Genomic DNA, 27,200 nt, shown 5'->3' with positions numbered 1-27,200 from the left:
GACGGCGCGCGTCGCCGGGGGCGGGGTGTCGAGGGAAGCGGGGCCCTATGGGGGGAGAGAGGAGGGTGAGCGTCACAGGTCAGAGGCGGGGTCAGCGGGGGACAAGATGGCGCTGAACAGGCACCACTCGCAGCAGGGTGGCGTCGTCATCCCCAATGCCGAGAGGTACGGGGCCGGGGATGGTGCTGCGGGGGCTCCTCACCCCTGTCCTCGCAGCGGGGCCCAGCCGGGGGCTGGCGGAGCGCGCCGCAGGGAGGCAGCGGGTGCCCACTGCCGCGACTCCTGTCCCCTCCCGGCTCGACCCGCCCTGGGGGCTGCGTTATTGTCGTGAATCACCGTACTATGGAATGGGTTGGGTTGGGTTGGAGGGGACCTCAGGGCTCACCCAGTTCCGACCCCTGCCACGGGCAGGGACACCTTCCACTAGAGCAGGGTGCTCCAAGCCCCTGTGTCCAGCCTGGCCTTGAGCACTGCCAGGGATGGGGCAGCCGCAGCTCCTCTGGGCAGCCTCTGCCAGCGCCTTAGCACCCTCACAGGGAAGAATTTCTTCCTGATTTGTAATCTAAATCTCCCCTCTGTTGGTTTAAAGCCATCACTCTCTTGTCCTGTCCCTACAGACCCTTGTAGAAACCCCTCTCCAGGTTTCTTGTAGCCCCTTTAGGCACTGGAAGCTGTTCTAAGGTTTCCCCTTAGGGAGCCTTCTCCAGGCTGAACAAGCCCAGCTCTCTCAGCCTGTCTTCATAGCAGAGCTGTTCCAGACCTCTGAGCGTCTTCATCGCCCTCCTCCGGACTCAGCCCAACAGTTCCATGTCCCTCTTGTGTTGTGGGCCCCAGAGCTGATGCAGAGCTCCAGGTGGGATCTCAGTAGAATGGTGTAGAAGAGGAAAATCCCCTTCTTGGACCTGCTGGCCACACTCCTTTTGATGCAGCCCAGGACATGGTTGGCTTTCTGGGCTGCGAGTGCACATTGCTGGGTCATGTTGAGCTTCTTAAAGTGGGAATGTGCTGGGGCAGGCAGCGGGGAGCAGGCCTGCTGGAGTCATCAGAGCAGCTCCATCGGTCCTTAGTGCCACTCCAGCAAGCACATGGGTTGAAGAGTGAGCTGCCATCACTTTCAAGACACAAAGAATTGTTTAGGGTTTTTTATGTTATGCAACCAGCTAGTGATGTCAGAGAGGCAGAGGCCACTGAAGATAGGAGTCTGAATCACATGAACCTAAAGGAAGGAGAACTTGTCCAAGTTGAGACCTGAGCAGAGCAGGTCCTCTCCTCATGAAAGCACAGGCTTGATGCCTGCCCTCCCCCTGAGTGGGGATTGACAGACTAGCTTGACAGGCTTGGGCTTTGGTTTGGTTGTGTTCAGGTGCTCCTGGCATCCTGGCCTTGGCTAGAGAAACCCAGTAAAGGATCATTGAGTGGATTTCCTGTTGTTTACCAAGGGTGGTAAACAATAGGAAAAAATAGGCTCCAAAAATATGCTTTAGATAATGTTGAGCTCACAACTGACTGCTAGTACTTGAGTCAGTACTTCTCTGGCATGTTGAGCTCTTGCTGGCTTAAAGGAGATCATTTTATCCCTTGATCTTAAGCCATTCGTCAAGGTGCTACTTAGTCGTAGGTGGGTGCAGCGTGGCTCCATGGAGTGCACAGCTGTCCTGTGACAGCTCTGCACAGGTATGCAGGCAGCCCATGCAAACCAGTTCAGCAGCCTCATTATGCCCAATGGTGCTTGCTGCTGCGTGTAATTTGTGTGTGTGCGTAGCTGGGAAAGAGTAAACGTTACAGTGACTACGCAGAAAGTCTTCCCAGTGAGGCAAACTGACGTGAAATGCTGCTACAGGATGTGGTTGAGGAAGTGTTCTGGTAAGATCCAGGCTGTTGGGGAGCTATTTAGCTCAGAAGAAGTGTTTCCCCGTTGCATCTTGGAAATGGAAATTGCTCTCTGCAGTCTCTTCAGTCTGTCCCTCCCAGCCAGTTTGGGAAGCTGCATCTTACTCAACTATGAAGTAATTTCCCAGTAGAATTTCCTGGTCAGGCTAAGTTTTTCTCTCATTAAAGCTAGGGCTTTTAATATCTTCCTCCTTGGCTGGCTGCATTTTTCAGATACATCTATACTGCTATGCTTTTCCCTGAAGAGCACACAACCCCAAACTGCAGGGCTTTGGGTTGTTTTCTCATACACTAGCCCTGCTGATTCCTCCCTTCCCCCAGTAATTCTGCCGTTTCCTGACTTGATCTGACTTCTACAGTGTGCTGATCAGAATACATCAGGATTACTTTAGACCCGGCCTCTTCAGGCTTGTGTTGGATTAAGAGCTTATGTTTTCTTTTTCCAGCTCTTGAACCATCAAACACCTCAGATCCTTCTGTGACTGTAACACACTGTTAACGCTGTAGGTTTGTCACCCCCAAGGCCTTTTTGTTTATTCTGCAAATTTTCTTACTAGGTGGTATGTTTGGGATCTGCCCTGCACATTCATGGACATGCTCTCCCAAATTGACTCATTTTTCCTTAAAATAGGTTTAATTTTCCAGGCACCTCCATGCCCTTGACCCTGCGGTGATCACAGTTCTCATCTGGCTTTGTGTCACAAGCAAACTTCTCTCACTTTCCCGTAGATATCCAACAACAATAACCTTGTTGCTGACATTACTGGCTCCTCATTTTGTTCCATAGCATGGTGCTGTTTCTTACAAATACTTAAATCGTGTGAAGCAGGGTCAGCAGTGAGGGTATTACTGAAGCAACTTCCTCAGTTTGCACAGTGGGTGCAGTCTTACAGCAGTGCTGTTTTCCTGTATGGTGCACAATGTTGGATTTGAGCACAGGCTTGGAGAGAGAGGCTTGCTCTGAGATGATACCTGGCCATCAAGGGGGTGGTTTCAGGCACCTCCACCCTTTCTGTGCCCTGATCTTTGGGCTGAGGGTCTTCTCATGCAGAGAGAGGAATTCCTCGGCCTGATGGTTTGGGGGACAGAAAGAGAAACTGTCATTTAAATCTTCGCTCTGTGGAGGAGGTGAGAGGATTGTTGTCACAGGTGAGAGGATGAATTCTTGCCTTCCGCATAAATTACCCATCTGTGTTCAAAGGAGGAATGTCAGGGCCCACATCAGAACTGGCTCTTTTGGGATTATACTCATTGTTTCTGGTGTGTTGTCCCCTCCCTGCATGATGGGGGTGTGTGTCAGAGCTGTTGCTGAGTTTGTCTCTCCGATTTGTTTGATTTCCTCCTCTAGTGTTCTCAAACACTGTAAAGATGTGGAGCTCTCCTTCAGTGACGTGACGGGCAAGCCTGAAGCCTTCAGAGGCACCAAGAAGGGGATGCTTTATCTCACCCCTTACAGAGTAAGTCTGATGCTAGCAGGGCTTCTTCTTTCTCAAAGGATCTTGTAGACTTTAGACCAGAAGCCTAGCTGGTGAGAGAAGAAATGACTTTTGCTATGGGAGAAACCACTGAGAGTACTAGGTAGGAGAAGGGAAGGTGGAAATGGAATAGTTCATGCTTGCGTCACAATCCTGGTTCCCTACAAAGTCATGTGCAGTCCTGGATATTGTTGTCTAGAGAATGTATTTCATATAATGTGTCAGTCAGTATTACTTTCTTTGAAAACTATCATAGCTTATCCTTAAAAAGCAGTTGTTGTGGTTTAGACCCAGGCAGTAACCCAGCACCATGCAGCTGTTTGTTCATCCCCTCCTTCCCCTGTCCCCAGGGCAGGATGGGGAGGAGAATCGAAAGAATGTAAACCCCATGGGTTGAGATGAGAACAGTCCAATAACTAAAATAAAGTAAGATATAGTGATAATAGATATAGTGATAATAGAAAGTAAGATATAGTGATAATAGAAAGAATACCAACAATAACAGTAGGAAACAACAGGAGAAGAAATGAAAGCTTAGAAAACACAAGTGCTGCAAAATACAATTGCTCACCACCTGCTGAGCGATACCCAGCCTGACCTGAGCAGCGATCTGCCCTTCTAGGTGACTCCCCTCAGTTTATATACTGGGCATGACATGCTGCGGTGTAGAACACCCTTTGGCTAGTTTGGGTCAGGTGGCCCATCTCTGCTCCCTACTGGCTTCTTGTGCGTCTCCTCACTGGCAAAGCACGAGACTAAAAAGTCGTTGGTTGGGGTAAGCATTATTTAGCAACAACTAAAACATCGGTGTGTTATCAGCATTGTTTGCAGACTAAAGCTAAAACACAGCCACTGCACCAGCTACTAGGGAAAAAATTAACTGTTGGAGCTGAACCCTGGGCAGCAGCACAATAAAATTGTCTAAATGTGCACATGTGTTTTGAGTGATTTATGATTTTGCAACATAACACACTTCAGGTGAGTGAGCCATGTGCCATCAGATCTGTTTGGGATCCTGCAGTATTAAAGCTGTGAAATAATAGTGCATACTGATAGCAGGAGTTCAGTTATCCTCTTTTTGGATGCTGCTACAACTAGAACTCCATGACCACCCTTTGTACCTAATTCATATAATTCAGAGGTGTTCCCTCCTGTCTTGCAGATGATCTTTGTGTCAAAGGGGAAGGATCCTATGCTGTCTTTCATGATGCCATTTTATTTGATGAAAGGATGCTCAATTGAGCAGCCTGTTTTCTCTGCCAATTACATCAAAGGACAGATCCAGGCGGAGGCTGGAGGTATGTGCCTGTGCTCTGTAGATCGAACTCTTCCTGAGTGTTGAAAGTCCTTTTCTGTTGAGCATTACATACCCAGCATACCCAGCACAGGAAAGACAGACAGAGTAGCTGTGGCAGTACAGCTGAGATGTCCTCACTGAGATAACTTGTGTCTTCTGACCTTTAAGGCACTGCTTCTGTGTTACTTCCTGCCCCCAAAGCTGGTAACTGACTTTCACAGGATGACTTTTGTTTAATCCTGTAACTTGTTTCTTGCTGTGTATGTTGTGTTTACTCAGTTTCCGTATGTGCTTGTTTTCTTCTGTCTTTGACCTAGAAGGGATAGGTAAGTGACCGAGTCAGCAGTCATTGGTGTTGATAGACAGGATTAACAACACTTTTGTTTTCTGAAGGTCAGTAGCCACTTACCACCTTGGGGATGTTTGCTGCAGCTAGGATGCTGCTGTATATCAGTGATTTAGCTTTGTTCTCAGTTTGATGATGAAACTGTGGTTTGGTCATGACCAAACATGGGGAGTTGCAGAAGATAATCAGGGGTTGAAAACAAGAACTCAAATTTCTTCACTCTTCACCCCTGGAATTAGTTTATATGCATTTTGATGGCATCTGGAGAGCTTATACGTTTGCTTTCTGTCTCTAACAATGTTTTAAAGTGACTGGGTCCTCTGGACTGTGGATCAGCCCACTTTCTTGGGCTGAAATCATCCTAAGAGGTTTTAAAGAGGTGACTAAGGGGCTGACTGTGTCCATGGTGGGTTGTTTTGTTGCATTTCTATACTCCATTATTACCTTCATTGTTAGGCAAAGAAGATAAATCGTATTCTATGAAATGTTCTATTTAAATGAAATCTTTTTTCTTAAAATCATCAAAAACCCAGAGCACCCCCCAAAAGAAACACCAAAAAACACCCTGCAAAACAAAGCACTCAATTATCTTGCAATTTCATCTCCTACTTGATTTCTTTTTCCAAAAAATTGATATTTTACTGAAGTGTTTATAATCTGTCTGAGCTTCCACATGTCAAATGGATTTTAAGTATTGCATTTAAGTCCTAGCTTGAGCTGCAGATCTTGATCTGTAGTCCACTGAGGTCAGCAGTAAAACTTCATCTGAATTCACCTCAGTGAGTTAAGTGGTTTTTTTCTTTACACTGTGTTCATTATTAGGTTCTATTAAACCTTTCAGGAGAGAACAAGACAGCCTAGTATCTACAGTAGGCTGCTCCTATGTAACTGTAGTGGGGATTGTCTTCTAAAGGGTAAATAAATAAATTCCTGATCTTCTTGAGATTCTATTTTTGGGGTCATCTGCTAGCAATTCCATGTCTCTTTCCAAAATAATTGGAGTTTTAGCCGGTTTGCTGTCTTGGCTGCTACTGAGGAGATTGTTTCAATTCTTATTTTCTAATTCTCTCTCCCCTAGGTGGCTGGGAAGGGCAGGGGACATTTAAACTGACTTTCAACAGTGGAGGAGCCATTGAGTTTGGACAGCTGATGCTCAAAGCTGCCTCTAGTGGTAAGGGATCTTCAGAGTTGCAGTTCCCCCGTGGCTGAGCTGGTTAGAGTAGTGCTCTTCTTGAGCTTCACGGGGGAAAAGGGTACCCTGTGCACACTTCCGCATTTTTTAATGTATTTTTTAATCTTGCCAGGGGAATTTTTGTTTTGCCTTCGTAGAATAGTATCATAGAGTGGTTTGGGTTGGAAGGGACCTTAAAGATCATGTAGTTCCAACCCCCCTGCCACGGGCAGGGGTACCTTCCACTAGGCCAGGTTGCTCAAAGCCCCGTCCAGCCCCATACTTCCAGGGATAGGGCAGCCACAACTTCCAGTCTTTCTTCTTTATTTCATCTTAGTGCCTTTTGCAGTCAGAATATTCTTGGGTTTGTGCTCCTGAGGCAGACCACCTTTTTTCTACAGACCCTTATTCCTCTTGCAATAAAATTGAAATATGTGATGGTGAAAAATTCATTCACTCAGCTCAGTTCTGTAATACTGGAGTAAGATGGGGGAGAGGGGAAAAAATACATCTTAAAAAATAACTTAAAACTTTTGAATGGGGGAAGAATGTACTTTATTTCTGGTAAGAAAGATTTCTTTTTAAAGGAATGTGCATTTAAAGATGTACCTTTTCCCCCCCCCCCCCCCGATAAGAAAGTTTGAAAAAGAGGCAAAAAGCAGCCTACTTGCTTTAGAGAGGTCTTTCCTCCAGCAGTGGGAGCTCTGTGACGGGACTAGTACCTGATAGCTAGTGTTTTTGTAGTGGGCTTCCTTTAGCACCCTGTGAACTTGCAGGGAGGAGACTGATGCTTTGCAAGCACAGCACCACTCCAGGACTGTGTAGTGAATTTAGATGAAGGGAAGCAATGCTGCATGAAGAGGACTGTTTTCCTTTCATTCTATATGTTTAGTTGTAACAAAAGGATGTCTGTCTTAGTAAACACATGTTCCTTAGCTTCCAGTGGCATTCCTCTCCAGAACCCTGGCTATGGCTATACACCTTTTCCTGGAGGATATGCACCCACCCCACCTGCTCCTGAGGGCTATGCAGCTCCTCCACCACCAAACGGACCATATCCTTATGCACCACCTCCGATGAATGCCTATGGACCTGCTCCACAGCCCATGGGATATCCATATGCCCAGAGTCCAGGTTTGGAAGTTGTGTGGTGATGACTGGCAGGGTGTGTTTGGTGTTAGCTGTAAAGAAATCACAGTGGTATGGTTGGGGTTACTGTCTCTCTATTTGCAGCTGGATGGGAGGTGAAAATGTTGTTTGTAAATGGTGCTGCTGCTTGGCAGAGAATTGTTGCCTCCTGGCATGTCAAATCCCTGCTGTCTGCACCCGTGCCAAGCCTCCAGAGCTTCTCTCACCACTGCTCTTGTCCAGAACCAGTGTGCTGCTGAGCCTGTGAGCTCTCTTCCACCCTGTCCCATTGCCATGGTTCAAAGCATCAATCCAGTTTCATCTTTTTCAGGTATTTACCCACCACTTCCCAACATGAGCCCCATGTTTGTGCCACCTCCTCTGCCCCCCTACTCTGGGCCGTCTCCTGCAGGACCCTCAGGTCCCGCAGCCTCGCTGGGCCCAGGGATGCCAGGTAAGTGAGACTTGGGGGCTGCCAGAGTTTGGGTGCAGAAGGGTGCTTAGGGCTGGAGCTGTGGGTGGTGGTGTGGGCACAGCATGGGGTGCAGAAGCTGTTGTTTCAGGGGCTCAGAGTTGTCTTGATCAATTATTTGAGGTAGCGGGGGGTCGATGGGGACCCTTCAGCTCTGCACTGCACTGGTTGTGGTCAGCTCTTGCCAGCTTGCAGCTTTCCCAAGGCTCTGAATTCTAACCCAGCTTGCTGCAGTTGCTGTTGCCTTTTTGGACCTTTGTTGCCTCCTCAAAAGAGCTGTGGCTATGGGAGAAGGCTCTGGGACTTGGGCCACTGCCTAAGGCATGTAAGATGGCTTTTTCTTTCCTTTGTAGGAGACAGTAGGGCCATGGAAGCCACTTCCAGTGCGTATTACAACTCTGCCAACCCACACAATGTATACATGCCTGTGGTAAGTACTGTGCCTGTGGTCTGCCTATGCCTCCTTCTTCATCTTTGCTAGCAGAGACAGTGGAGACAGTGGTTTGTTTCCTAGCAAAGTCCACTGTGCCTTCATACTGAACATGCACAGAAAGTATGTGTTTTCCTGGGAGGAAGGTGTGGCTATTTGTCCCATGTTAAATCCTCAGTCAGGAAAGGAGAAGCACCTTAAGACTTTTCCAGTAATAGCCATTTGGTATTTGTGTTGCTCTTAAAGGCATAGCAAATTTGCATGGGCACAGAACAGACAGAGTACTCTGCTTTCTGATGGGCCTGAAAGTGAGAAGGGCTAAAGAGCAGCAGGTCACTTAAGGAGGAGAGCGTGTGGGTTTCTCTCGTTTTCTTCTGAGCTGTATGGAGACAGGGTTGTCTCTCACTGTTCAGTCAGTGGCAGGTGGTAGGCAGGCTGTAGCTTACACAGTGGTATGTGGTAGCTGATGTGCCTGTGCCCTTCACTGCCTCCCGTGGCTCTGTGGTGGGCTGGAGACCGATGGAGCAGCAAAGCTGGCCCTCAGCCCAGGGGTTTGCTCTCTGCTGGGTCAGAGCTATGAACATCAACAGAGCCCTGGAAGTGTGGTGATTAAAACAAATTAAATGCAATTTTAAACATGGCCTGTTTGCAGTAGGCCATTTGTTTCCTGGGTTTGAGGGGACCTTCACTGGAAACATTGTGGGAGGCAGCGTATATCCTGGAGTGTACTGATACTAGAGAGGAATGGTGTGATGAAATGACAGCTTAAAACACAGCTCCTGGCTCGCTCTGTAGCTTACTGAAGAGCAGTCATTTCTTGTAAGCCAAGCCTGAGAATGCCTGGGAAGAGCTTGTCATGAAACAAGTAGGGTTGTTGACTCCACTGTATCTCCTTCCAGGATCAGCCACCTCCTTATACACCTCCTGAGGATAAGAAGAACAACTAGCAGAAGGAAGCTGCAACCAGCCTCCCGCAGTCTCTGTCTCCGAAAACAACTTGGCTGTCCCTACCCCCTGGGTTAGCGTATCTCTAGGTCTCTTTGTGTATATACAGTATATGTCATGATGGGCAACTGAGCACCTGCCTTTAAACACTCAGTCAGTGGCAATGCAAGGTGGAACAACAGCACTTTCCTTCTTATTTGCTTTATCTCATGGGGTCGAAGCACTAACCTTTTGCTCTGCCATTGGCTTGAAGAGAAAGATGGACTTCATATTAAACCACCACTATACCACACCACTAATCTAGGACTAAAATATGAAGGTTCTGGGATCTTGGAGTAAAACTATTTGGAATGCCAAACTTCTGAAGTACCATCCAAGAGGAGAGGTAGACCATTGGGTGCCCCGGAAGGGTATTAGGTTTCCTGAAATTCTGGCACAGTTAAGCATGAGATGGGACTCTGGACATTCTGTATTGTGCTGGAAGCGTGTTTCATGTCCTGGACCAACAGACATGGGGTGACAAACTTGGGAAGTGCATCCAGAAAGACACTGAAGCATTTGGCTATGCAAGAGGGAAGGGGGTGGGCCCCACTCCTTGTGGACACTGCACAGAAAAGCAGACAAAGGCGTGCTGCAGGGCAGTGAGCTGACAGACTGGAGGTATGGATCAGTCTTCCTTCCCCTCTCCTAGAAGCAGGTCCTGTGCCTGTGGAGTGATCCTGTGCTGCGTAATGGAGGAGACAAGTGCTGCACAGGAAGCTGCTTGCCTTGGAGCAAAGTCTGTTGCATTAGGAAGATAACCTGGGGCTAGCCTTGTCAGGAGATGGGTCCCACAGCTCTGTGTGCTGAGCAGCTTCGTGCTGTCTGCTGGCTCCACAGGGGGAAGTGGGCCTTTTCCTTTAGCCACTGCATCCAAGCGCTGCAGTACTGGAGCTGGGATGCTTGGGGGGTGCAGTGCCCTCTCTCAGGGGGGAACTGATGCCTGGTGTGGGTGTTACTGATGCTCAGCTCTCTTGCAGGGACTGGCTGCTCAACCACAACCTTTCCTTCTTCCCTAGGACATAGTGCCATTAAATCTGCTCTGAAGAGAGTCCCCCTAGTCTGGTAGAGACGCTTGTGATCCTTTGCATAGGGAGTGATCATGCTTCTTCCTACAGCCTTCCTACCTTCACAGTGAAGGGGAAGGAGTGTTTTCCTTCTCACTTCCCTGTGTGCCAGGGCTCTCCTGTAAATCAGGCTTGTATGACTTGCAAGTGGAAATTCCTAAAGCAGCCCTGCATAGCGGGAAGGAAATTTCCTTATCTATGAATACGTTTTAGGTCTGAGAGATATTCTAATAACTCTGTATTTAAAATGAAGAAAAAATCAATCATGAATGTTTGTAACCTTTTGCATTGCACTTTAATACAGGAGTGTTGATACTTTTAGCTGCCTGGTCACTGTTGTGTGCGTTGTGTTGACCTTCATTCTTCCCTTCTCTTTCCCTGGTGTGTGGCTAAGCTGGATCTGGAACCAATTAACTGGGGGAGAAGAAGGTGGGGCTCATCCTGTTGCTGCCTGGGGAGGGTGGAAAGCTGGTTTGTGCCTTTGCCCTCGCCCAGATCGCCAGAACTGGTGTGTGTTCATGTCCTGGAGGCAGGGACAACATTGCACTTACCAGGGGCTGGGCCAGCGCCCTGCTATTCACTGTAGCTATATTTGTAGCACCTCTCCTATGTGCATTCGGTGCCAGAAGGAAGTCTCTCTTTTAACAGGGACTCTTCACTGGCCAGTTTTTTCCAGTGAGGCAAAAATAAATAAATAGCTGGTAAAGCGAAATGGCAGGTAACTGTGGACTGTGAAATCTGTTTCCCTTTGTAGCAAGGAAAGCTGTTGCCCTGCTGAACACGATGTAACTATTGGAACACCATTTCCTACTCAGCATCTGTCCAGTCTCTGACAGGAAACCAGCTGTTTCACAGCATAGGTGTTCTGTTTTGAGGTAATGACCCTACATTAGCGAAGCAGCTATAGCCAGCAACATAAATAAACATGAAACGAGAGAGCCTGGAGCCCACCTCCCCTTTATTTCAATTAATTTGTTGCAATCACTCCCCAAGAACCAAGCCAACTCCTGTACATAGACATGAAGTGTGCTCATCCTTTCTCGCTGGCACCGCAAGCATCACGTTCAGTACCCTGCCGCTGCACTTGGAGAACATTTCTGGAACTGGCCAGAATCAGCCATTTGGTCCTGCAGGAACCAGACCTGGGGGGTGACCAGGAGCCCTCCAGCATCTGAACAGAAAGGGGAAACCTGGTTTTGCTGATCTAAGACGTGGTGTTTCCCCAGTCTGAGGCTTCATCTTGTGTCTGTCTCCCTGGGCTGCAATCTTAAGCAGCAGTCTTCATGAATGCTGCATTGATGAAGTCCAGGGCAGTCGGGGTAGGCCATGTCTCACCTCAAACTCCTCCATAGGATGTGCGCTGTAGAAAGGTGAAGCAGTTGAGGGCTTTAGTCTGTCTCACTGCGCGCTTGCAGTTTGTTAGTGTAGGCTCCTTCTCAGAATGGAGCTGTGGATGTAGCTGCCCTTGGGAGGAGCCTTTCCCTGAGAAACCCTGAGTGTCCAGCCTGCAGCAGGAGGCCCTGAGCCCCCTTTTAGCAGGAATTTCCTGCCAGATCAACAACAGGATGCAGCTTCATTTCGGAGACACATGTGGCCATCTCCCAACTCAAAAGACACTGTCAGCTGAGCATCAGCATCTTCCCTACACCGCTTGTGCACAACACCCTGCAGCTCCTGCGGCTGTACCACAGCAAGGATGTTGGGGTTGTGCATGGTCAGTAGAGGATTTTGCTCTGCTGTACTCTGATTCCAGAGGAGCTTTAACACAATGCTAGCATGCATGCTAGGCTGTAGTAGTGCCAGCCTCCAGGCTGCTAGAGCTGGATCAGGCCTGCAAGGACTCTGCACAGGACCATCATGTCTCCAGGAGCTCTTGGTCCTGGGATGGGTACACAGGAAGGGTGCAGCCCTACTGACAGCCCCTTATTCTAAGCCAAGCTGATTATAGCAAAGAAAAGAAGGTGACTAGGTCTGATCCTTGAAGCTATTGCCATCCATCACACATGGAGGGAGGGGAGTCACTACCCTAGAAGATACAAAAGCATCCAAAGCCTTTCTACAGGGTTAGTTAAAAACAGCCCCGCAACAGTCAGTGGTACCCAGCCTGAAGCAGAGAAACGCTCGGGTGTCAGAGCTGATGAACTAAACCAGCGGCTGAGCTCTGCTTGTATGGAGTCTTCCAAAGGAGGACCTCAGAAGGCTTTGCCATCACTGAGGAACTACGCTCTGCACACCCTTAAGAGGTGGCAACAAGACGCAGACTGAGCAGACATCATCGAGCTGGTACCAGAGGAACAGTCGCCCCCAGCACTGCTGGGCACACCACCAAAAGGCACTTGTGCAGGGCAGAGCCGCATGCCCCAGGCAGGGTCTCACAGCCCACTGCGGCACGGACCCACACCCCCATCTGCTGAGCCCTGTCACAGGAGGACCGGGCGGAAACCCTCGCGGGGGGCTTGCTGTCTGACAATGCGCCAGGGCTGTGCCACAGGGTACAGGTACCACATCACCACCCCCGAGGGGTTAACAGTGACTGAGAAGTTGTCCCCCGTCTTCAAGCCTCTGATGATCTCCCCACTGTACACGTCTTGTACCTGGAAGAGAGAGATGGTGGCTACCAGGATTTCCACACACCTTTCATCTTGAGGGCCAGCCGTGGGCACTGACATGGCATGGCAGGACAGGGCACAGCAGCAGGCAACAGGAGGGCGACCCAATGTGTGGCTGCCCCTTCATGCTGAAAGCAGAGAGTGGGAGCCCTTCCCTCCCAAAAAACAGCCAGGGTGGCAAAGGAGGGAGCTGGCAAGAGAGGGATCCAGGTGCTGTGGGGTATGGGGCTCACCTCATACACAGCATCCTCAGGGAAATGGAGCTTGGCCAGGCTAGTGGTGTAGACGTAGGGTATGTCTGCCCTCCGGCTGAAGAAGACAAGGGCACTGGCACCCTGGGACAGCGGGCGCAGGAACACCTCAATGAGGGACTTCTCCTGAGGGTGGGAATAAGCGGGTGAGGCAGAGCTCCTGGGATCAGCACTGGCCCACAGACCTTGTCCTGCAGGATTGCTGCACCAACAGATCCCCAGCTCCCACCGCTCTCCTTCTCATGTTTCTCTGCATCACTTCCCTCTCCCTCCTTATTGTGACACCCTGCGCTGCTCCTGTCAGCTCTCCCAAACACATCCACCTTCCTCCTAACCTTGACAATCCTGCGCCCTTGGATTCCCAGGGGGTCCTGGTTGATCTGGATCATCAGGCGGTTCTGCAGGATCTCCCTGGCGCTCGGGGAGATGGTGCGGAGATCCGTGGACATGAGGAGCGGAGCTGCCATCACTGTCCACAAGGCCATTTGGGAGCGCGACTGCTCGTAGCTAAGGCCAAAGTTTCCAATGACGAGCTGGAGGGGAGAGGCAGAAAAGGGTTAGAAACTTGCCTGCTTGTCACCCTCAGTGATGCTGCAGCCTGCTGGGAGTGAGCACACATCAGAAACCTCTGCACGCTCTTGCTTCCCCTCTAGAAGCCTACCACTGCCGGGAGAGCTCACCCCTGCTAGCTGCTGAGCCTTCAGCACACATTCAAATGCACTCACTAACACCCTTTGCTTCACCATTACCCCCAACGGCAACATGAGCTTTCCCTCTCTGCAGCAACAGGGCTCCTGCCCCTGGCACTCCTCTTTTGCCCTGCCCCTACAAGGGGATCACTGGAGGTCCCCCGTCCACAGCACCCATCACCCAGCCGCACCATGTCTGGGTCATTCCAGTGGCCAGGGCCAGCTGCTGGCTGCAGCACGTCCTGATTTGCGAAGAACCAGTCCAGGATGGAAAGCACACTGTCCCAGGAGTCCTGGATGTCGTCGTAGTTACGCCACAGGTTGCAGACCTCTGCCAGGATGGTGTAGTTCACCTGCAGAGGAGCACAGCGTCAGGCAGGAGGGAGAAAGGACCCAGTCTGCAAGGTGGGGGAGAAGGGGCGGCCACACTTGTTGAGAGCTGCAGCGTCCAGGAAGGGTGTCAAAGGCAGAGGGATCTGGAGAAGGGCAACATCACGTAGTGAAGGAGGACAGAGTCATACCCCGATAGGACTGGGCACATCCCGCTATAATAAGATGTCTGGCAAAACAACCACAAAGGCCATGTGGAAATATGAGCAGCTGCAAGAATGAGGGCAGCTCAGGATTCACTCAGACGATGTAAAAGGAAATAAACACACACACTCAATTCTCAAGAAACATCACTAGGAAGAGCATCCTCTTTCATGCATTTAAAGACAGGACCCATATCAGAAGACTGTCAGGATCAACCAGGTGAGTGGGGTGGAGAGGGCATGCCGCAGGGCCTTCTTTCCCCAGACTCCCATCACTCAGCATGCAGGGAGCCCCAGGTGTCCCAGATGCCTGGCAGGGAGGCCATGTCCTCTCCAGGGACCTGCTACAATCCTACCAGCAACGGTGATAAGCAGGGTTTAGTGTCCGGCTCCTGCAGTTCCAACAAGAGCTTCCCTGAGGGCACAGGAGACATGGGAAACAGCCACTGGAAGGGACAACCCTCACCTTGGGGGGGAGCCCCCCCTGATAGGCTGGCCAGCTGCAGGAGTAGACGATGGGGTGGCCCGTGGCGTTCAAGGCCCTCGCCATTTCTGGGTAGCCTTAAGGAGAGAAGATGACAACTGGTGAAGGGGAGAGCTGGCAGCAGCTTGTGTCCCAGCCCGTCTGGCCTCCTGCCTCACAGCAGCTCCAGGGCACCCCAACTCCCTCCTCTTTGCCCACGAGCTGCACCAGGAGACATGAGGGAAGAACCGGCTGTTCCAGCGTTGCTGCGGAGAGCCAGCTGCCCTGACCAGAGCAGCCAGGGGAGGAGTGCCAGCCGGCCGGGGAGCTTTTACCCTCTGCCTGCTCCTCTCCTGATGAGTAGCACCCGTCCAGCTTCAGCATGTCCACACCCCACTCTGCAAAGGTCTGGGCGTCCTGCTTCACGCGGTCCAGTGTGGTGCCCGGGTAGCCCCCGCAGGTGAGTGTGCCCAGGTCGCCGTAAATGCCCAGCTTTAGGCCCCGGGCATGGACCTGCGGGGAGAGGAGAGCTGCAAGGAGAGCACGAGGAGGATCCCATGTGCCTCCCAGAGTCCTCCATCAGCTCCCAGCTCCTGCCACGGCAGCACGGGGATGCAGGGATGCCCACCACACACTCACGTAATCAGCCAGAGCTTTAATCCCCCTGGGAAACCTCTCGGGGTCGGGCACCAGCTGTCCCGCCGCATCCCGCTTCTTGGCAGACCAGCAGTCGTCGATGTTGATGTACTTGTAGCCCAGCTCCCTCCAGCCATCCTCGGCCAGGCGGTCGGCCATCTCGAAGAACAGCGTCTCGCTGCAGGTCGAGGGGATGGGGACACGGCAGCTGAGACCCCACAACCCACCGCTTCGTGCCCCACCACTTGAGGTAGACAGCAGGACGCCAGGTCTATCGGGGGGGCTCTGGAGGGTCGGTAGCTGCGGGCCTAGCCCGGCCCGCACGGCAGGGTCTCCAGGCCTCCTGTTTAAACCTCGCCCATGCCCCGTTCACTGATCTCGCAGAGGGGAAGCGCTGCCCCAACACCCCGCAAAGGCCAGCCATGTCCTTCCGCACCGCGGACCGCCAGCACCGAGCTCCCCACCTCCCGCACACCGTGATCCCACCGCGGTGCCAGAGCGGCCCCGGGCCCGGCAGCCGACCCGACCACCCTCTTCTCTCCTTCCCCGGCACCACGCCGTGCACCCCCCCGGGGCAGACCCGAACAGGCTCCCTGAGGCAGGGGACACAGAGGACAGGCGCTCTGTGCAGGGAGGCAGTGGCCGAGCCCCGGGCTCCCCCGCGGCCCCGCTGACCTGATGCAGTTGCGAGGGTCCGCCCGGCAGTCCACATTGCAGCGGAACCTCTCCCAGGCCAGCCAGCCCATGGGGGGGGTGAGCGCCAGACCGTTCTCCAGGGCCGCCGAGGGCAGCGCCAGGGCCAAGGCCAGGGCCAAGGGCAGCCCGCTGAGCACCGCCGGCCCCATGGCCGCCGCCGGGACACACACCGCCTCGGCCCGCCGCGGCCCGGCCCCGCTCACATGACGCCGCCCGCGTCACCTGACCGACGGATCGCACCTCCCTCCCTGCCGGCCCGGCCGCGCTGTGCCCCGCGGGCGCCCTGCCGCCCCGGTATCGCCCCCTTCGCTGCGGCACCCTGTGGGCACTGCGCCCAGCCGGTGCCGCCCCCCGCGGCTGTTGCACCCCACTGCCGTTGCCCGCCGCTGCTGGCACCGTGTCGCCGCCGCACCCCGGCAGTTGCGCTGGGAGGAGGCGGAAAGGGGCTTGCCCCCGCCGTGGCACCGCGGGAGTGCCCTGCGGAGCGAGGAGGTGCGGGAGGTGCCGCTGCGGCCGGCGGCGCGGTGCTGCCGGCGCGGCCCTCCGCAGACCCGCCGCGGCTGGCCCCGGCTGCCGCGCACCGCCGCGCACCGCCGGCAGCGCCGCCGAGCAGGAGCGGCCCGAGGTGAGCCGGGACGGGAGCCCGGAGGGCGGCGGTGGGGCGGGAGCGCGCGGCGGGGCCGGGCCGGGGCCGCGGCGCGCCGTAGGTAGGAGGCAAACACCGGGGCACACAAAGAGACAGAGCCCGGCACCGCACACACACACGCGGGATCCCCGCAGCCCGCCCCGGTCAGCGCTGCCGTGGGACAGGGCTGGACATGGCTCGGGGGGCGGCGCTGAGGACGAAGCACCCCCAGGGAATGGGTTCTGTTCACTTTCCAACCGGGGGGCTGTCCCCAGCCCTGCCCCGAGAGCCCTCATGGGGGAGAAGGGCTCCGGGAGGGATCCTGGAGGGTGCTCAGCAGTGGGGAGGTTCCCTCACCCGGATCTGGCCAGGGAGCGGCGGCTGTGGTTTGCTTTCTGCATAGCTCTGTGCGGAGCTCCAGCCGTTGGACATCCCTTTGCAGCTGCAGAATCACCAAGGCTGCACTCCCTGTGTCCGTCGGCAGCACCAGGCCGAGTTGCCTGCTTGGGGGTCTTCACACAGCACATCCTGTACTCCTACAAAAACCAACCCAACCCCCCAGGAGCGAAAAAATAACCCCCCAGGAGCACTGGCGTTGAAGACAGTGAGAGTGCCCCTCGGTTTTGCCACCCTGGTTTCCAGAGTCCCCCGCCTGCACTGCCCGTCCCTGGCCACTCTTGTGCGCCAAGGGTCCCAGCTTGCAGGGGTGGGAGTGATGCAGCTCTTTACTGTTCCACTCCAAAGCTGTTCTGGTTTGTGACTCTCTTTCTGCCACCTTTCCTCCAGCCAGGGATGGGGCTCGGCACGGTGAAGCTTTGGAGGCCCTCAGCAAGGGAGCAGCCTGCCCAGGGAAGACAGCAAGGGGTTGTGGTCTGACCCGCGCAGCCGGTACGGCACCATGCACCTCACTGACAGTGAACCTCCTGGGGCTGGGGGTGCTGCTGGTGGGAGGGCTGGTGGGGACGGGTGGCCCTGCATGGAGCAGGAAGCAGGTGCTCAAAAGGAGGTCCCAGACCCCTTGGGTCTGAAAATGCCCTCCTTATCCTGCCCTATTAATGAGAGCAAAATTAATGTCTTGCAGGCACAGAGGCAAATTTCTTTGATGTGCCCCATAAAAAGCCAGTAAAGTAGGTCACTCGTGGAATAGGAAATGAAGCACCAGTGTGGTTGTGCCTGGAGAAGGCAGGTGTCTTAGTGGTGGGGCTCTAGTGATGACTTCCCTCCCCTCTGCAGCAGCAGGGAGCCAGCTTGCTGGGGTAGACACTGTCCTGTAGCATGGGCTGCTGGCGTTGTGGCTGCTTTTCCCAGTGACAGGCCCGGGGCAGGATCATGCCTTTCCTGGCAGGGTGGCTAAGATGCTCCTCACCCAGAACCAATTTCTTCCCTGTCTTCCTCTTCTAGTTAGGGCGATGAAGCTGAATGAGCGGAGTGTGGCCCACTACGCTACCTGCGACTCACCCACCGACCATGCCGGCTTCCTCCGCAAGCGCGTGGAGAAGCATCACCACCATGCCCATCACCACCATGCCACCTCCTACCAGCGCCGCTGGTTCGTCCTCAAGGGCAACCTCCTTTTCTACTTCGAGGAGCGGGAGAGCCGGGAGCCCGTGGGGCTGGTGGTGCTGGAGGGCTGCACCGTGGAGCTGTGCGAGGCTGCTGAGGAGTTTGCCTTCGCCATCCGCTTTGATGATGCTGGTGCCAGGGCTTATGTGCTGGTGGCCGATGGGCAGGCTGCCATGGAAGCCTGGGTGAAGGCTCTGTCACGGGCTAGCTTTGACTACATGCGGCTGGTGGTGAGGGAGCTGGAGAAGCAACTGGAGGAGGCCTGCAAGAGCTTGGCTGCTTGCCGCCAGTCCCCACGGAGGTCCTCCTCCAGCAGGAAGAGGCACCTTTCCAACCCTGCCTTGCTGCCTCTCCAGGAGAAGCCTGCCGTCCTGGAGAACGGTTATTCCACGTGGGGTAGTGGTGGTGCTGTTCCTGGTGGGGCCACCTGCCCTGACCGTGATGGAGGGCAAGCGAAGCCCCCACCCCTGCCTCCACGCCGGCGCTCAGCTGCCAGCAGTGCTGCGGGGTCCCCGGCACCCGGCCTCTCGCCAGGCATGACCGAGAGCCCAGTGTCACCGGAGACAGCCTGTTTCTCCAAGCTGCACGGCTGGTACGGGCAGGAGATCGCAGTGCTGAGGCGGGAATGGCAGGAGAGGCAGAAGCGGGGACACCCATGAGCGGGGACAAGGGGTGCGAGTCGCCAGCCAGTCAGTGCACGGCAAGCTGTCTCCCATGTGGGAAGAGCAAAACGAAGGACACTGCTTGTCCCCTGCCCTGGTTGGTGGCTGAGTGTGCAGTGTGTGTGTGCTTCATGGGGCATGTGGGAGGGACACAAATCTTCCGCAGACCTCGCATTTCATTTCCCTGAAGCTTTACACAGCTGGAGAGTGTGCAATACCAGTGGAGCTGCCTTTGAATGCTCCTCTGCTGGTGGTACGAGGTGTGGAAGGGGCCCAAATCAGCACATATGCAACGAACCTCACCCAATGGCCTTTGTCCCTTGCTGCCCTGGTGTGGTCAATGCTGCGGGTGCTTCCTCGCCTGCCTTTGCTTCACACTATTTTTTGGTTTTATTTCTCAGCATGGGAGTTTGCATAGGTCAGCATTTATTATTGACTGTGGTCTTCCGCCAAACTTCTGCCTTTGCTCTTTCGTGGCAGATAAAGCTGGGCTCTTACGAAATGCCTCCAAAGGGGCACTGGCCCTGACGGGTGCTTCCAGCCTTGTGCCTCTCCGCACAGGACACTGTGAGATGCTGCAGCTGTGGCTGGCCCAGCAGCTGCAGCAATGAGGACTGGGCTCTTCTGTCATGCTGGTCTTTTTTTTACTTTCATATGCACTAACCCTCCTCCTCCTAAATCCTTCAGGATGTGGATTTCATGGGCTTGCATGATGCGTCTCTTTGGGTGGCCAAAACCAGCAGCAAGGCTGAAATGGAGACACTGAGCCTGGTCCAAAGGAACAGCAAGGACCAAAAGCTCCCAGGGCTGATCTGGACTCTGCTGAGTGGTAGCCAAGCCTGTTAATATCTCCATCACAAGCCTTCCTTGTTCTAAAACAGGGACGCTAAAGCCTCTTTGCCTGGGCAGGGATAAATTTCTTTGCTCCTGCTAAGTGCCATGTAGGGCTCAGCCGGCTCACTGGGCAGCGTGCCCGAGACGGTGCCCACAGCCACATTCTTGCAGGGCCTCTTGTGCTTTTGTGGCTCTGCCCAGCTCCGGGCAGAGCTGTGCAGTTGGAGGAGTGGGGAGGAGGAGAGGGCTGCTCCTGCAAGTTGGGGTGTGGGAGTGAGTTACTGGGCTACAGTGTCTGGGCTTGCCTCTCCAGCGTCAAAGCTGTATCACTGCCTTCTACCAAAGCCAGCACCTGACTTGCCAGTGCTTCCCTCTGATTTCATGTCAGCATCACTCAGCTGATATCCGTAGCACGTCCCATCCTCCCAGCATGTGAGGAGTGCAGTGGGGAGGCATGCCTGTCGCCTTGCTGCAGAAACAGACTTGTCCTTCAGTAGGTCAGAATCCTTGGCCATGAAGAAGATGGTACAAGTAGGTGGGTGCTGTGTCCAGGGGCTCTAACACCCTGGAGATGGGGTTTATAAATCCCCTCCCTGGCAAAGGCTGTTTCTCAAGAAAAAAAATATACAAAAAAATCTTGTGCTTCTTATCTACCAGTGTTAAACCTGGTTTTATTGCCCTGTTTTATTAAGGAGCCTTGCTAGGAAACCAAGAGGCAGTTTCAGGTCATGATGGGTAGGAACCTATTTGCACTCAGCTTAATACTTTGCAATAGCCAGTAGAGATTGCCAATGCAGAAATCGAAAGACTTCCATTAACTCTTGGTGCCTTTGAAAACATACCTCTGATAGTTTTGGATGATGAGCTTCCAGCTTCCTGCCTAATTATAGCTCAATGGTATATTAGAGGAAATCGGATCTTAAATCAGATCTTTCAGATGCAGTTCCAGGCAGTGGGTGTGTTACCTTCACATGCGAACGATGCAATCCAGTCCTCTCCAGTTTGTGCCTGTTTTTCTTCACAGTAAGGATCTTTGAGGTCGGGAGGATTCTTTTTATTCTGCTTTTTCAAGTGAAAACAGTTCAGAAAAACTGGGAGCAGATGGCCACGGGCCAGTGCCCAGGCTTTTTCAGCAGCCCAACTGGCTGGACTTAGGGGCCAGCTCTGCCTCCCTACCTGCTGCTTGAATCGTTCAGTGCTGCAGCATTCCCAGCTGGGAACCTATGCCCTTCCCCATGTCATGGCAGCATCAAGGGATGGCGCTTCTTGGTGCCTCCTCACTCTAAGTGTGGGTATTTTGGGACCAGCATCGGATTTAGCAAGCATTTTTCAGTGGTTATTTTTTGTCTTCACGTAATACAGAAGGAAGAACATTCCTGATGCCTCAGACTTACATAAGGCAGTTTGACGGTAAAGATTTAACTTCCAAAATAAATCAAAATGTGGTGGCAGTTCCTACATGAGACCCAAGAATCATGAGCGCCTTGAAAGGGGAAATAAATTAACAAAGCCAGTTCTGTCAAAACTGGAGCTGAAACTGTATTATTCATTTAAGGGCAGTTTCAATTTTAAGAAGCTTAGTTTGTTTTAATAAGCCAGGATTGTGCTAGTAACACTACTAAAGAGCTTATATTTAATGCTTTAATCTGTCCCATTCAAATGGCACAATTTGCACGCTACCTTCCTTTACGTTAGCACATATCCCAGCTAAATCCTCAATCTTGCAAATGAGGTGCTGCTCTCTGCCTTCCGTCTGATGGCATTTGGAGTAATTCTGTGGTTCATTCTGCAGTGCCGAGAAGGAAATGGCTGAATCCCAGCCAGTATTTGTCCTCAGCTGCGCTGTCCATGCCCGGGTCTTTGCTAGGTCACCAAAGTGCTGCGTGACTTTGGATGAGCTTGGTCAGGGCTTCCTCACCATCCTGCTCATGTAGCAGGGATGGCCCTTTTGTGAGTAAAAAGAGCTGTAATTGGAGTCCTGCTCAAATCTGTTTGGGAGTACGGGGGTTTTAATGACCGCTGCTACTTGCTTCATTAGGCAGGAAGCACCTGTGTGCTCCGCCACCTCCTCTGAGATGGAGCTATCAAACCAGCTCTGCTGAGACTCGCTTGTGCTGGCAGCACCTTTGAAGCAGCCCCTGTGCAGAAGGTCGGGATTTCAGCTTCCTGAGATTGCACATGTGTCTGGCTAATAGGGTATCCTCTCTGTCAGCCTGCAGGCACAGATCATTATGGGAAAAGCAGAGAATGTTCATTGCACATTGTCCGCGACAGCAGAATAAGACTGATCGCCACACACAGTTTTTCCTCCGGTCATTCAGGTTTGGACTGTTTCACCTCCTGCCTTTGCTTTCCCTTTATTATTTTTTAAAGCTAGAAAACGTCTGGGCAGCATAGGACAGGTTCCCTTGCAAAAGGGGAGCTGAACACTAAAGCGGGACGGCTACTGAAGTCACATCATTTTCAAAGTTTTCTTTAGTGTAATGACACAAAAGCAATAGGACAAAAATGCTTGAAATTAAAAAGAACTGAAGTCTGAAAGGAGGGCAATTCTGCCATGGCCTTTGTAAGCTGTGCCAAGAAGGGCTCCCAATCCTGGTAATATAGTTGGCGGAATCCTTGTATTTTTCTGAGGCTGGAGTTTCACATTGAGAGTACTGTTTTATTTCTGAACATTTATATAAAACAACATTTTTCCATCGAATCCAGGTCCTAGCAGGTTACTGTAGGAAGAGTAACGTGATGGTTTCATCCATGGTCATTCACAACCAAGACCGGATATTTTCCATTAGAACAGCTACCAAATTAATAGTTTGGAGGTGGTACCCCCCGATCTTACCCCTCTCAACTGCCTTTGCAGAGAAGCCTCAATACCCTGCTGAAGCTCACAGGGAGTGCGTGGAGCTCCTGTGTCAGGGGCACCTTTCTGCAGCACGGAGCAGTTACTGGGCAACACTGAGCAACCTGCGGAAACACTCTCACCTCTTTGAAGTGCTTGTATTTTATGCACACATGTATCTTTCTAAGAGGCGGTTTTGCATGCGCCTTTGTTTTACATGCGGAAATTGTATTTTGCATTTCAAGACGTTTGTATTTTATGCCGCGAAGCCAAATAAACCGTTTTGATTCGTAGCCAATGGAGTTGTGAACGCCCAGCGCCGGCAGGACCTGCCCGTTTGCAGGGTCACCCGGCCCGGTTCTCCGCCACCGAGGTTTTGCGGGCCCTTTCCTGGAGCCCGTAAAAGGCTGCCCGGCTCCGTCGCCACCGGTCGCACCGACACCAGCCGCCCAGCGCCCAGCAGCGCCCCCTCACCCGCACCGGTCACCGGGCAACGCACGGCCCCGCCTCACGCATGCGCGGCGAGGACCCCGCCCCTCCCCTTAAGCCTCGCGAGAAGAGGAGGCCCCGCAGCCTCGGTTGATTCGTTGGCTCGGCGGTTACGGGAGCCCAGCCCGACGGAGGATGGCCACGGCGGGCGGGAGGCTGCTGGCGGCGGCCGCGGCTCGTTCGGGACGGGTATGCCGGGCCGTGCCGCGCCTCACACCGGGCGGGCCGCTTGTGCCCTCCCGGAGCGCCACCGTTACTCGCAGCGGCGCCATTTTGCCCAAGCCGGTTAAGGTGAGCGAGGGGCGAGCGGGTGGGGGCGCAGCCAATCGCGGCGTGACGGATGGCAGCGGTGGCCAATCAGAGCGGGAGCACGTGCTGTGGGTGGGACGCTGGGGGTGAACCGGCTGAGGAGGGCAACGGCTGGCGCTGGGGCGGGGCACGGAGGCGGAAGCGGGCGGGTGACGGGGAGGGCCGTGAGGGGCCGGGAGGAGGTAAGAGGCGGGCGGCGCGGGGGCAGACCTTGCTCCGCGGCAGTACGTGGGCTTAGGCACTGCACAACTTGCTGGTAAAGCTCGATCTTTTCCAATCGACCCCTCGCAGACGCCCTTCGGTCTCCTCAGAGTGTTCAGCGTCGTGATCCCCTTCCTGTATGTTGGCACTCAGATCAGTAAGAACTTCGCAGCCCTGCTTGAAGAACATGATATCTTTGTCCCGGAGGATGATGACGACGATGATTAACGGGTATACTGTTAACATCACCAGCGATCTGATTATTTATGCTTCCTGTTTGGTGTGGGACAGGGAGGAGAAACCTCTCACACCAGGAAATATAGACAGCTATAGCTTCAAAGGTGCATTTGCAGTTAAACAGATGGACAGTGTTGCCTCTGGCTACCAGCTTTCCTGTTCTTTCATACCAGAGTAGGCCATACTAATATCTGAACGTGAAATCACAACATACATTCATTAGAGATTGGAATAAATTGTGGTTTAGCTCTTGTCATTTGAATCAGAATGAACTGTAGTCAGTGTGTACTGCAGACAGAAAAGAGGGGTTTTAGTGTTATTATGTTTTCAGAGAAGAGCAGTGAAGCTGGTGAAAGGCCTTGAGCACAAGTCTATTGAGGAATGGCTGAAGGCACTGCAGGGGGTTTAGTCTGAAGAAGAGAAGGCTTAGAGAAGACAAGGGGGTACCTTATCACTTCCTTACAAGTACCTGAAAGGAGGTTGTAGCTAGGTCAGGATTAGTCTCTTAACAAGGAATAGAACAAGAGGAAATGGTCTCAAGTTGCACAAAGAGAGGTTTAGACTGGACACTGGGAAATGTTTCTTCCCCAAAGGCTTGTCAAGCATTGGAACAGGCTGCTCAGGGAAGTGGTTGAATTGCCATCCCTGGGGGTAGTTAGAAGACATTAATGTAGTGCTTAGTGACATGGCTTAGTGGTAGACTTGGCAGTCCTGGGGTAAAGGTTGTAATCAACGATCTAAGGATCTCTTACAACCTAAACAATTCCATGATGCATGTTTACCCGTTTAAAAGTCTTCTGCTAACTCAGAGTTACTATTTTAGAGAATCACTTACTGTCTGAAATTCTGATACAGAACTGAACAATTTAAAAGCATTCCAGAACCCATCAGAACAAACTGGCGTAGCTGGGACCATTCAGATTCATTGGATAAAGGAAGAAAAGAAATTATTCACTTTCATCTGCAGTGCATTACACTTTCCACCATTTTATGTTATTCCATTTGGCCTGCCCGTGTGTAAACATTTGAGTTTGGGTGTATTTGATTCTTTATAGAATGAAGAAGCTGTTTCAAAGAAGCTGTAAATAGTGTTGCTTTATAACTGGTTTGGTGAATTCCATTTGATAAAGGGATATTCCAGCATGCACCACACAGCTAAAAGCAAAGAATTAAAATGTTGTAAAGACTGCAATGACCTGTTAAAAACTCCTTTTATGTAAACCCCACTTGTGTGGTTCAGGGGGAGGGAGAGGTTCACTGGAGCTCAGTACTGCATATCTGAAGAGTAATGGCTTCTTATTATATTTCCAGAAGTGTAATGGAAGAACAGAAGGGAGAAAGCCATCAGCAAAGCAATGCTTCCAACATCTGTCACCTGTGTTTTGTCCTTCCTAAATGGGATGAGGGCTCTATATCCCCTTTACCAGCGAGTGTCCTGCACATCTGTATGACAGAATCTGTAGGTGCGGGTTGAAGGAAGTGCTTGATAGGCCCTGCACCCTCACACACACACACATGCTCACCTCAGCAGAGGCTGCTTGGGATTCCTTACATTAGCAGTATAGGAAACACTTAATTAAAGATCAAGAGATTAAGATGTATGACTTTGGTTTTGTGTTTGGTCTTGAGCATTTCTGTCTCAACCTTTCTACCTCTACATCTGCTCTGCTACAGATGCTCTCTGCGTATTTATTTCTTCCTAAGAGTACTTTCCACAACTCTGCACTAATCTGCAGTATTGTAAAGGAAGCAGCAGCCCTCTTAAAAGAATGGAGTGCATATTGAGATTGGCACTGCAGTGCAAATAATGCTGGTTTACAGCCTAGCAGGTCTGTCTGATGGAGACTGTATCATTAATTTCACCTCACTGATGATTAACTACAACATTATCACAGTTAAAAAGTTTTGAGTAGGTTTGGTGAAAGTTTAAGATCACGAGTGGCAAACTAACTCACTGATATCTTACAGAATTTAATCTCTGAACACTGACTCCAAGTTCCTAGTATTTCCTCAGCAGTTCACTACTTATTTCTGTATGAGCCCTATTACATTTATTTTCTGACCAGGGTATAAACTTCAACTCTTCCTATTTCCTACTCTAATTAAATCCTTGCATAGTAGACTTTAAAAGGTCTTTTCTACAATTAGGGCATGTGTAGCGTAACTTCAGTCACATCAGACCATCTGTTTTCTCTAATACCTTGAGAGGTTAGGAAAAAATGATTTTATTTTTCCCCAAGCCAGCATTATCCCAGTGCCTCTCTCACGGTTTCCTGTCGCTGCATCTGGCCTCTTCTCTCCACTGCCCACTTTTCCCTTCAGTATTCATGTAGTGTTAAGAACTTTCTTCTAATGTTGCACGCATTAGCATGGTGTATAGTTCAAACAGCCACATTTGCTCCCTTTTTACTTGGCCCTGCTTTCCATGCTTGTTCTGTAACTCTGTAGCTACTGAGAGAAAGGGAGGCTGCAATCTCAGTGAACTGTAACCTAAGAGCTGAAGGCAGCTGGCAGGTTCTTGAGTCACCACTGTTCAAGTTGCCCCATTCACCCCGCAAAACTGCCTGAGAAGGGGTTGCTCCAGTGCATCTGTTCTTGTGAGCCAAACATGGCCCTGCTCCTTTTTTCTATACTGCCAAATTCCTTGTCGTTATTTTATTCCACCATCTCTCCTGGCCCTTCCTGACTGTGTCAATCCTGTCTTTAAAAACACCACACGCGAAGCCCCGACAGACACATTCCTGAGGAGTGCTGCTTTACAGGTCTCCGATGGGGAAGAATGCCCCCTTACTTGGCCATAGATGAAAAGAAGTTTGAGCATACTACAAAGATTCAATGCTGATCACGCATGGGGGAGCTCCAGCACGAGTTACCTCCTGAAAACCTGTTCTGACTGGTGAGAAAACAGATTCTCCTTACCCTTCTCAGAACAGAGCTAGTGATTCCTGATTCAATTAAGGTGACAGGACACCACCTTCTGCAAAGCCTCTGAAGTTCTAATAGAGCCTCCCTATTATAGGCAACAGTGCAAATTCCCGTTTTTCCAGGTAATTTCACTTTACAGCAGGGAAATTGCCTCTGCTGATCTTTTTACTGCACAAAAGGTTGTATTTGCCTATTGGATTTTATGCCATTCTCTGTGAAGAAGTAAACAGAGACTAATGTCCAAGTAAAAAACACAAGGTCAACAAAGTCATAGCATGGAGTTGCAAAACACTGTATGAATACAGATGGGCCTCAAGCATGAGAATATTTCTGCAACTACACTGGCTTTTCTGAACACCCACTTTTTCTTCCATGGGGC

The 27,200-nt window shown here is 51.9% G+C and overlaps 4 protein-coding genes across 5 annotated transcripts; 3 read left to right on the top strand and 1 right to left on the bottom strand.

The window, feature by feature from the left end:
• Positions 1-79: 79 nt before the first annotated feature.
• WBP2NL (WBP2 N-terminal like) lies at positions 80-10,581 on the top strand. Of its 2 annotated transcripts, XM_065676956.1 has the most exons (8): positions 80-165; positions 3,239-3,347; positions 4,528-4,663; positions 6,087-6,179; positions 7,116-7,313; positions 7,639-7,761; positions 8,133-8,209; positions 9,109-10,581. In XM_065676956.1, the coding sequence occupies exons 1-8, from the start codon at positions 107-109 to the stop codon at positions 9,154-9,156; spliced, it is 843 nt and encodes a 280-aa protein (XP_065533028.1). In that variant the 5' UTR covers positions 80-106; the 3' UTR covers positions 9,157-10,581. The 2 variants fall into 2 exon arrangements, with proteins under 2 accessions (XP_065533028.1, XP_065533038.1); XM_065676966.1 differs by lacking the exon at positions 6,087-6,179.
• Positions 10,582-11,198: 617 nt separating this feature from the next.
• On the bottom strand, positions 11,199-16,365 carry NAGA (alpha-N-acetylgalactosaminidase). Its single transcript, XM_065676944.1, has 8 exons — positions 16,117-16,365; positions 15,445-15,619; positions 15,141-15,318; positions 14,809-14,903; positions 14,001-14,162; positions 13,456-13,653; positions 13,103-13,246; positions 11,199-12,854 (listed from the first exon to the last, which is right to left on the bottom strand). The coding sequence occupies exons 1-8, from the start codon at positions 16,284-16,286 to the stop codon at positions 12,681-12,683; spliced, it is 1,296 nt and encodes a 431-aa protein (XP_065533016.1). The 5' UTR covers positions 16,287-16,365; the 3' UTR covers positions 11,199-12,680.
• Positions 16,356-22,953, top strand: PHETA2 (PH domain containing endocytic trafficking adaptor 2). The gene is made up of 4 exons (XM_065676979.1): positions 16,356-16,762; positions 17,549-17,650; positions 18,164-18,917; positions 19,675-22,953. The coding sequence occupies exons 3-4, from the start codon at positions 18,172-18,174 to the stop codon at positions 19,751-19,753; spliced, it is 825 nt and encodes a 274-aa protein (XP_065533051.1). The 5' UTR covers positions 16,356-16,762; positions 17,549-17,650; positions 18,164-18,171; the 3' UTR covers positions 19,754-22,953.
• A 236-nt stretch (positions 22,954-23,189) lies between these two features.
• Positions 23,190-25,497, top strand: SMDT1 (single-pass membrane protein with aspartate rich tail 1). The gene is made up of 3 exons (XM_065676930.1): positions 23,190-23,440; positions 23,750-23,890; positions 25,208-25,497. Exons 1-2 carry the CDS (start codon positions 23,285-23,287, stop codon positions 23,885-23,887), a joined length of 294 nt encoding a protein of 97 aa, XP_065533002.1. The 5' UTR covers positions 23,190-23,284; the 3' UTR covers positions 23,888-23,890; positions 25,208-25,497.
• The last annotated feature ends 1,703 nt before the right edge of the window (positions 25,498-27,200 follow it).

This window comes from Lathamus discolor, chromosome 1 (assembly GCF_037157495.1).
Source record: "Lathamus discolor isolate bLatDis1 chromosome 1, bLatDis1.hap1, whole genome shotgun sequence".
Lineage (NCBI taxonomy): Eukaryota > Metazoa > Chordata > Aves > Psittaciformes > Psittacidae > Lathamus > Lathamus discolor.
The sequence above is the reverse complement of the archived record's forward strand: the minus strand, read 5'-3'. Positions and strand labels throughout refer to the sequence as shown.

Coding starts and splice junctions, on each gene's coding strand:
- PHETA2 (XM_065676979.1), top strand. CDS start 18,172: ATGAAGCTGAATGAGCGGAGTGTGGCCCACTACGCTACCTGCGACTCA. Junction 18,918..19,674: donor TTCTCCAAGCTGCACGGCTG/GTACGGGCAGGA, acceptor TAAATCCTTCAG/GATGTGGATTTCATGGGCTT.
- WBP2NL (XM_065676956.1), top strand. CDS start 107: ATGGCGCTGAACAGGCACCACTCGCAGCAGGGTGGCGTCGTCATCCCC. Junction 6,180..7,115: donor GCTCAAAGCTGCCTCTAGTG/GTAAGGGATCTT, acceptor CATGTTCCTTAG/CTTCCAGTGGCATTCCTCTC. Junction 7,314..7,638: donor TCCATATGCCCAGAGTCCAG/GTTTGGAAGTTG, acceptor CATCTTTTTCAG/GTATTTACCCACCACTTCCC.
- NAGA (XM_065676944.1), bottom strand. CDS start 16,286: ATGGGGCCGGCGGTGCTCAGCGGGCTGCCCTTGGCCCTGGCCTTGGCC. Junction 15,620..16,116: donor GACCCTCGCAACTGCATCAG/GTCAGCGGGGCC, acceptor CTCGACCTGCAG/CGAGACGCTGTTCTTCGAGA. Junction 13,654..14,000: donor ACTGGAATGACCCAGACATG/GTGCGGCTGGGT, acceptor TCTCCCCTCCAG/CTCGTCATTGGAAACTTTGG.
- SMDT1 (XM_065676930.1), top strand. CDS start 23,285: ATGGCCACGGCGGGCGGGAGGCTGCTGGCGGCGGCCGCGGCTCGTTCG. Junction 23,441..23,749: donor TTTTGCCCAAGCCGGTTAAG/GTGAGCGAGGGG, acceptor GACCCCTCGCAG/ACGCCCTTCGGTCTCCTCAG.